Consider the following 10,204-nt stretch of genomic DNA (forward strand, 5'->3'; position numbering starts at 1 on the left):
GTTAACCCTGGGTTATTCTAAACTCTTTGTAAATGGCATCCTGATCAGTTAACACTTTACTCTGGATAAATGGGGTGCTTAGGAATAACCTTCGGTGATTTTGGACTCTGGGTAAATGAAGTGCTGGTTGCTTAACCCTAGGTTGTTTTGGACTGTGTATAAGAATTAAATAATTTTTGGTCTGTTTACAAATTAATTAAATGGGTCATTTTAGATCCCAGTCTTGTAACCCAGAGCTATTCTAAACACAGTCTAAACATGATGGTAGTCTGTTAACCCTGTGTTTCTTTGGACATTATTTCTGAAAACCAGACAATATGTTTTGCTTGTCTAGAAAACGCTTCTCGATTTAGGAGTGTTTAGATGTTTGGACTACACTGGGTCATTCTGAAGCCAAGTGGAGTCCTTGTCTTTTTATCCTTGGTCATTGTAAACCATTGAAAACAGAGTCCCGTTCAGATAACCCTGGGTTATTGTAGACTCTGAGAAAACAGAGTCCCGGTCAGGTAACCCCTACGTTATTGTAGACTCTGGGAAAACAGAGTTCCGGTCAGGTAACTTTGGGTCATTGTAGACTCTGGGGAAACAGAGTCCCGGTCAGGTAACCCCTACGTTATTGTAGACTCTGGGAAAACAGAGTTCCGGTCAGGTAACTTTGGGTCATTGTAGACTCTGGGGAAACAGAGTCCCGGTCAGGTAACCCCTACGTTATTGTAGACTCTGGGAAAACAGAGTTCCGGTCAGGTAACTTTGGGTCATTGTAGACTCTGGGGAAAAAGAGTCCCGGTCAGGTAACTTTGGGTTATTGTAGACTCTGGGGAAAACAGTGTCCCGGTCAGGTAACTTTGGGTTATTGTAGACTCTAGGAAAACAGAGTCCCGGTCAGGTAACTTTGGGTTATTGGAGACTCTGGGGAAACAGAGTCCTGGTCAGGTAACCCTGGGTTATTGTAGACTCTGGGAAAACAGAGTCCCGGTCAGGTAACCCTGGGTTATTGTAGACTCTGGGAAAACAGAGTTCCGGTCAGGTAACTTTGGGTCATTGTAAACTCTGGGGAAACAGAGTCCCGGTCAGGTAACCATGGGTCATTGTAGACTCTGGGAAAACAGAGTTCCGGTCAGGTAACTTTGGGTCATTGTAGACTCTGGGAAAACAGACTCCTGGTCAGGTAACCATGGGTCATTGTAGACTCTGGGAAAACAGAGTCCCGGTCAGGTAACCATGGGTTATTGTAGACTCTGGGAAAACAGAGTTCCGGTCTTTTAACTCTGGGTTATTGTAGAATCTGGGAAAACAGAGTCTCGGTCAGGTAACTTCGGATTATTGTAGACTTTGGGAAAACAGTCCCAGTCAGTTAACCCTGGGTTATTTTAGACTCTAGAAAAACAGAGTCTTGTCAATTAACCCGTGATCATTCTAGACTGTGTAAACAAAGTCCTGATTGGTTAAACCAGGGTCATTCTAGACTCTGTGTAAATTGAGTTATTGTCAGTTAACAATGGGTTATTCTTAACCCTGGTTAAATGGAATTCATCGTGCCTAACTCTACTGTAGGTTAATTTGAACTCTGGATTAACAGAGTCCTAGTTTATTAACGCTGGGTCATAAATAAGACAAAGCTCTAAGTGAGACAAGTGTTTTAGCAGTGTATTGAAGGTGTATGTGTGCCGTAGGTGTTCGCGTGCGCTTTGACGTGTGGGAGCAGGGGAACATCGATCCTCTACAGCTGGCAAACAGACTGAAAGCTGCTCTACGCCACGCTCTCTGTGATGTTATTATGGAGATGCGTGTACTGCCCAGTCCACTGTGTCTGGACACCTTCTGCCTGCCCACTGCCACCCCGCGGGAGGAGAGCTCAGGTCAGGAGATCAGGCACATGCCATGCTTTCTGTCAGCTATGGCTTTTATTTTTACAACTGTTTCCTATTTACTGTATTGCACTTTTTTGTTATTTAGGTATTTTTAAAGTGTATTTTTAAACTAAATTTAAATAAAAAATGAAGTTATGCATTCAGCTTCCTATCACAAAAATAAGTTCAATTTATAACAACGTTACAATACAAAGATACTGTATTTTTGCTGTAAAAAAAGTGTTGTTATTTTTCGTGGTTCATGTTATGTTGAAAGAACCATGTTGGGTTTTAGCCCACTGTAGTTTTTCTTGCATTCAACTATTTTTGTTGCTGAAAATTAAGCTATTTCTATATTCTAAACTAAAATATAAAAATATGACGTAAAAGTAACAATAAAAATATTAAATTGATTAAAAAGAGATGAAATCTCAAGTCACTTAAAATAAGTTACATTTATAAAATAATTTCAATACAAAAGGCTTATTAACAGTATTACTATTTCATATATATATATATTTTTTTTTTTACATTTTTTACAGTATTTTTGTTGTAAAAAAGTGTTTTTTATTTATTTATTTATCATTTATTAATTAATTAATTTTTTGTGGTTCATGTTATGTTGACAGAACCATGTTGGGTTTTAGCCCAATGTAGTTTTCTTGCATTCAACTATTTTTGTTGGTGGAAAAAAACTATGTCTATTTTCCAAACTAAAATATAAAAATATTACATGAAAGAATTATATTTATAAAATTATAAAAATATTAAATTGATAAAAAGGAGTGAAAAAATCTCAATTTAATTATGTAATAAGTTACATTTATAAAATTACATTTAGAAGTTACATTTATAAAGTTTATAAAAAGGCTTTTCAACATTAATACTATTTACTATATTTATTTTTACATTTTTTTACTGTATTTTTGCTATAAAAGGTGTTTTTTGTGGTTCATGTTAGGTTATTATGTTATTATGGTAACCTGTCATGTTAAGTTATTTTGGGCCACTGTAGTTTTCTTACATTAAAATATTTTTGTTGTTGGAAATAAAGCTATTTCTATATTCTAAACTAAAATATTTTTCATATATATTACATGAAAAAATTCTAACAAAAATAATAAATATTATATTGATAAAAAAACTAAATCTTAAAAATTACAAAACTATGCTCAGAAAACAACTATACAATATTAATGATAATAATTGTATTATTATTAATAATGCATAACATTAGTAAATGCTGTTTCATATAGTAACATTTAAATGTGTCCTTTTGCTTATATTTCTTTACATTTATGAAATCATTATAATACAAAATGCTTTTCAACACTAATAATATTTCATTTTTTATGTTTTTACTGTTTGTTTGCTATAAAAACAATTGTTTTTGTGTGGTTTCTGATAAATTGAAGATGTGGTAAAGGCCACTGTAGTTATAAAAATGTTACATAAAAAATATTAAATTGATAAAAAAAGAGAAAAAATCTCGTTACATTAATAAAATCATTACAATACAAAATGCTTTTCAACACTAATAATATTTCATATATACTTTTTTATGTTTTTACTGTACTTTTGCTTTTGTGTGTGTGTGTGTGTGTGTGTGTGTGTGTGTGTGTGTGTGTGTGTGTGTTTTACACCACAATATTTTTGTTGGTGAAAATTTAACTATTTCTATATTCTAAGCTAAAATATCTAAAAAATACAGAATAATAATAATAAAAATATTGATAGAAAGAGAGAAAAAATCTAAGCCAAAACAATACTAAAAAGTATAAGAATGTATTCATAATAATTATTATTATTATTATTATTTCTTTTTATATAGTAATAATATTTAATTTTCAGCTTTTAAATACAGTTTTTACTCTATATGATCAAATAAATTCAGAGTGCTGCATTCTTGTTGTGTGTTCGGCTGTTGATCTGTTGTGTTTGCTCTCTGTAGTTCCCTTAAGTCTTGTGCCGTCAGACAGTAAGGAGCAGAAGAAGACTCCTCGGCGTCCCAGCACAGATCAAGCTCTCAGAAGCAGCCCGTCTCCCATCAGCCTGATCTCTGCACCCGCTTCCACCCCGACCACAGGAACCAGCACTCCCGAATCCACAACACCCACCGGGAAAAGCACTCGCCGCAGCTTCTGGGAGATGCTGGTGCGTTTTTACAGCTAATGGCTCTCAAAGTGCATCGCAAATCACATATTCATGACGCTATTCTACGCCAATATGTGGTAGAAATAGTATATAGTGTTCAGTTTTTATAAGTAAACCCCTCACAAATCTCTCTTTTAAACTCATATATTATAAAAGATTAAGCTATACAGTATTATATTTGAGCAGATACATTAGATTAGTCTGTGCTGAGGCCAAATCTGGAGCTGGTCCAACAAAATAACTCACGATAACCATCCAAAAGCTAGCACAGCCAAATTTATATGTTATAGAAAAATATTAAATACAAATTTAAACAGGAAAAATCAACAGAAACAAATGAAATTATGACTTAACTGAGTTAAATAGGTTAAAGTTAGGGTAATTAGGCAAGTCATTCTATAACTATGGTTTGTTCTGTACACACTCCTAAACAAATATTGCATAAAGGCGCTAATAGTTTTGTCCTTAAAGGGCCATGATACCCCCTCGTTTCAGCAGGGTGTTTTCACATCTCTACTTTGGAAAAAGTCAGAAAAGTGGGCGTGTCCAGCTCTGTTTAGGGGGGGAGTGTCGGAGGAAGAAAAGAGGCTTGGTGTGGGAGTGTCTATTTGGGCGCGCTGAATTTCAGAGTCAAAACACACACACACAGGGGACAAAGTGACTGTGTTTACATGGACATCTGTAGTCGAATTATTTGCCAAATTAATAAACGGTGGACTTTAACTGCAGTTTGGCTCTTTCAATCAGGGAATTCATTCATGTCCCTCGCTACAAACGAGATATTTGATTCGAGGCGCTGCTCTAAGTGTGTATTTTTCATGCAATGTTTGATACCGCACGGCGAATGAGAGAAAAAAACCTCCGCATTTCCCAAATACTTAGATGCACACGGCAGGTAGCGTCAGAAAGCCGTGTGTGTTATTCCGGTCACAAAATACGGTGAAAATCCTACATGAGGTTAAAGTTTGGTTGTGGTGCTGACATGTTTACACTCGGTGCAATAGTTTGTTCGATACAAACAAACTGAATAAACAAAGAGCACTGGTCGCACACTTACCAAATCTGTAGAGACAGGACAATCACCAGCAACTAGAGCCGCGTCTTTATTAAGAGGAGACTACAAGCGAATCCGGATCTCAGCGTTTGCAGATGAGAACAGCTCTCAGGTAAACAATAATCCTCCTTAGACACGTAATTTGTTGTCGAGCGTCGCGTACACTGTTAATCCACACGTGACGCCAGCTGCGCTCTCACAGAGAGAAAATGAAAACAAAACTGAACTGCAGCAAACTATAAAAGCAACACTTCACGCTTGTTTTGCCAACACAACGTGGCGTCTCTGTCGTCTAAACACTGTGACAGTAATGAATATTAATGAAGTTGCACAATAGAGCGCACTGATTGGTTTGAACCAAGCTTTACTCATGCATTAATGCATCACACTGTAAGACGTAATAAGACACACTCTGGCACAGACGCCCAGTCTGCACGCTGGAATACACGCTATTATGTCATGACCGTGACGCAGCTTCAAAAATTTGTTTAAAACCGGAAGTGCGAATTTGCTTGAAATAACGCAAAAACAACCAATTTACACTTTTTAGTGAAATATAGGTGTCCTAATAGTGTTTTTAGCAGTGTGGGACACATATACGACTGTCAACAGCTCAAAACATGTGTTTTGGTGTTTCGTGACCCTTTAAAATGGTTTTAAAATATTTTTAAACTTCTTTGCTTCTAGCAGAAATTAAACAGATAAGACTTTCTCCAGAAGAAAAAATATCATAGGAAATACTGTGAAAAATTCCTGAATCTGTTCAACATCATTTGGGAAATATTTAAAAAAAGAAAATCACAGTATGGCGAATATTTTTGTCTTCAACTCTGTGTGTTTGTGTTTGGTAGAGCAAACCAGAGACTTCTGAAATTGGCAGTCCGAAGACAACGGATGATATTATACCGGAGCGAGCGGAGGATAGTCGGATGGGAAGACGCAGACACAAGACGGAGAACGTCAAACAGTGGAGCCATGAGAAAGCCATGGCTGTGGAACAAGAGCAGGCTCAGAGGTACACACACACACACACATATATACACAAACACATATACACACACACACATACACACACAGAGTTATGCCTGAAAAATGATGTTTCCAGGTGCTTTGCTATGAAATATGAGCATGTTTAGATGGACAGGTCGACAAGTTATGTTCTCCATAGTGTGTTATTGTCAGTTTAAATTGCAAAATAAATGTAAATAATCTCATTAAATAATGCATAAATGTGGTTTGGTCAATTATATTAACTATACTTAAAAAATAACTAAATTACTTAAAAGAAAAGAGATTAAATTAAAGTATACATGTTGAAATAAAAATCTGTGAAAGCTGTGTATAAAGAATTAAAATAACATACAAAAAAGCTTGTTCTAATAATATTCTAATAACAGTCTATTTGTATTGGCTGAACTAAAAATATAAGTATTTGATTAAAAACTTCCCAAATGATCGTTTAATTTTTAAGTTCATTCATTTATTCATTTTCCTTCAGCTTAGTCCCGTTATTCATCAGGGCTCGCCACAGCGGAATGAACCTCCAACTATTCCAACATATGTTTTACACAGCAGATGCCCTCCCAGCTGCAACCCAGTACTGGGAAACATCCATACACACTCATTTACACTGATACACTACGGCCAATTTAGTTTACCTGGTTCCCTTGTAGTGCAAGTGTTTGGACTGTGGGGGAAACCGGAGCACCTGGAGGAAACCCACGCCAACACGGGGAGAACATGCAAACTCCACACAGAAATGCCAACTGGACAATTCCGGACTCGAAACAGTGACCTTCTTGCTGTGAGACGACAGTGCTAACTGAGCCACTGTGTCACCTAATATTTAAATTGATGCAGTAAAAGTACCACAAAAATGAAATAAAAAATCTATTAAATTAAATTTATTTAAAATGTATTAAAATATTTCCCAGTAATGGTTTGCAGCCGCAAGGGCATCCGCTGCGTAAAACATATGCTGGATAAGTTGGTGGTTCATTCCGCTGTGGCGTCCCCTGATGAATAAAGGGACTAAGTTGAAAAGAAAATGAATGAATGAATGAATGAATGAATGAAGGAATGAATGAATGAATGAATGAATGAATGAATGTTTTAATATACAAAAATAAACAAATATCAGGAGATCCTGCTGAAACGTATAAAAATGAGGTGATAAATAAAATACTGAAAATAACAAATGTTTACAAGATACAATTCTAAAATTTCTTGAATAGTAAACATCCTTGATTAATCAAAAATTCAATTAAAACAAAAATTAAAACAATAATAAAAAAATCAATGAATTCCAAATATTAATAAATTATATAATAAGGCCAAAAATGACCCTTAAATACAGTGCTCAGCCAAACTGAGTGCACCCTACTATAGTTTTTTTATTTATCTTTTATATTAATATTTTAATTAATATTTATTTTTATAGGCAATGTATTTTGGTGTATATAGACAAAACCGATTTATTAAACAGATATATTTATTCAAATAATATTTTAGTCACCAAACGTATTTAGAAATGAAAAGATAATGCAATTAAATTCAAGCAAAATATTGCAAAAAATAATTACAACCTACAAAATATGAACATTTTTTTTTGCTTCTGTTGTTTTTTCCACTGTTTAAATTTTGTATTATTATTTTTCTATAACATATAAGTTTGGGTGTGCTAGTTTTTGGACCGTTGTTGTACTTGTGTACTTTCCAAGCTGTACTCACATATGCTGAGCACTGTATACTTATTTTGTTCTCTTTCTTGCATTGTATACTGATGCAGTTTTACTCATGTGCTTTATATCAAACTCTCTATTTGTCCAAACTTTCATTACTGTGCAAAAATCTGATAATATCCGAATAATCCGATTTCTGGATTTTTGTATTCCTGTCAATCACTGAGACGCTAATTAAATTACACCCCCTCCTTTTCTGTTGGTCAGAACGCAATAAATAATTCTGCAGTAGCTGATGGGAGAAATCTGACGTTTCCTGAACAGCAATGCTGAAATGTGCTGATGTGTTTTTGCTGTAGGAGACGTGCGGTTCAGTTGGAGGAAGGAGATACGGGGACTCTTCAGCCTGTTTACCAGACCACATACATGCCCTGGGTCATGTTCATGAATAAACTGGGTGAGGATAAGCATTTACAACAACGTAACCTTCAAGAAGGGCCACATTAGACTAGTTTGATTAAACCCTTAGAATACATGACTTGTCGCCTATTCAAGTTTTAGGAAAAGCAAATAATAAGTTGACTTCTAGTTGATCATTTGGGATCAGAAGTGGCTTAAATGAAAGGCAAAGGCCTCTAGATTACACTTATTTTACCAAAATATAATATGATCATGTCTTGATTTTGAATGATTTCATTAGGACAGTGAGGTTTGAGTTTGCTCAGACAAAAGTCTTGTCACTGAACAGAAATAATGTCCTGTATAGAATATAAAGTCATGTCAATAATGTTCATGTCTGGTGACTGGGCTGGCCAATCCTGGAGCACCTTGACCTTCTTTGCTTTCAGGAACTTTGATGTGGAGGATGAAGTATTTAAAGCTAAATCCCCTCATTAATAAATGATCTATTTCTCCTTCAGGTTGTCCGTCCATCCAGCACTGTTCAGCTGAAGTCTCGCATCACTTCCTCCTGCCCTCCGTCCTCACAGAGTTGGTCAATCTGGTCACTTCTCTGGCCAGTGACACCACAGTCAAAGTATTCGAAAGAAGCAGGTGCACCTCTGAATGTTAAAGCTTTGGTCTGTCTCCAGTGTTTCAGGGTTTGCTCAAAGCGCTGAGCTGTTTTCTGTGTGTCTCCAGCTGCCCTCAGGGAGATATTTACATACCTCTGTCAATCATCCAGCACATCAGCCAATCACCTGCCACCACCAGGAGCTTCATTCTCATTGGTCGCAACTTCAGCCAGTGGCATTGCAGTACTGAGCAAGGTATGTCCATTGGGGAGTCTGCAGTGATCGTGTCCTCTTACACACTGATTTAACAGGTTGGATTTGAATCAGAAAAACACCTCTAACAGTGAATCGCAGTTTGTTTTCATGAATAGGTTTATTATGACCACAGTAATAATCCTTAAACAAATAAATGCTCATTTATAGCAATTATTATATCAATGTGATTTAATTCTGAATGCTAGAAAGTGTAAATGATGGGATGTGATTTAGCTGTGATCACACTTATTCATGAACACATACAGTTAATTATTAGCCCCCCTTTGAATTTTTTTTTTTTTTAAATATTTCCCAAATGATGTTTAACAGAGCAAGGAAATTTTCACAGTTTGTCTGATAATATATTTTCTTCTGGAGAAAGTCTTATTTGTTTTATTTTGGCTTGAATAAAAGCAGTTTTGAATTTTTTAAACACCATTTTAGGGACAAAATTATTAGCCACTTTAATCAATTTTTTTTCGATAGTCTACAAAACAAACCATCGTCATACAATAACTTGCCTAATTGCCCTAACCTGCCTAGTTAACTTAATTAACCTAGTTAAGCCTTTACATGTCACTTTAAGCTGTATAGAAGTGTCTTGAAAAATATCTAATCAAATATTATTTACTGGCATCATGACAAAGATAAAATAAATCAGTAATTAGAGATGAGTTATTAAAACTAATATGTTTACAAATGTGTTAAAGAAATCTCTCTGTTAAACAGAAGTTGGGAAAAAAATAAACAAGGGAGCTAATAATTCTGACTTCAACCGTATAAATGATTAGAAGGTAAATTATAAGGCACTGAGAATGCATTATAATGCACACAATAGCCTTTATAATGCATTAAATATTAAGCTAAATCTCAAGAAAACGGTCATATAATCAGGTCATATTTATCCCCAAAATCTAAAGGAAAATGTAAAATAAATAACTTTAAAGCATCTGATTTAAAAATGAAAATAAGCTGTGAGTAAACTAAAACAAGACACCAAGAATCAGCTTATGACTCTGAGCAACAGTGAATAATAACAAGTAGATAATACATTTTTCGGCTTAGTCTCTTTATTTAAAAGGGGTCGCCACAGCGGAATGGACCACCAACCTATCTAGCATATACACAGCGGATGCCCTTTCAGCTGCAACCCATCACTGGGAAACACCCATACACTCCCATTCACACACATACACT

General features: G+C 35.5%; 1 protein-coding gene across 25 annotated transcripts in view; it reads left to right on the plus strand.

The window, feature by feature from the left end:
• Positions 1–10,204, plus strand: part of szt2 (SZT2 subunit of KICSTOR complex) — a 174,630-nt gene that overhangs the window by 105,220 nt on the left and 59,206 nt on the right. For all 25 annotated transcript variants that reach the window (XR_015492872.1, XR_015492873.1, XR_015492874.1 and 22 more), the window contains 6 exon segments: positions 1,674–1,859; positions 3,802–4,004; positions 5,910–6,073; positions 8,099–8,196; positions 8,660–8,792; positions 8,880–9,007. Coding sequence is in view for 22 of the 25 variants with exons in the window: in XM_087256034.1 (XP_087112160.1) it covers positions 1,674–1,859; positions 3,802–4,004; positions 5,910–6,073; positions 8,099–8,196; positions 8,660–8,792; positions 8,880–9,007 (912 nt within the window). In the remaining 3 variants the exon portion in view is untranslated.

This window comes from Danio rerio, chromosome 6, assembly GCF_052040795.2.
Source record: "Danio rerio strain M-AB ecotype USA chromosome 6, GRCz13ab, whole genome shotgun sequence".
Lineage (NCBI taxonomy): Eukaryota > Metazoa > Chordata > Actinopteri > Cypriniformes > Danionidae > Danio > Danio rerio.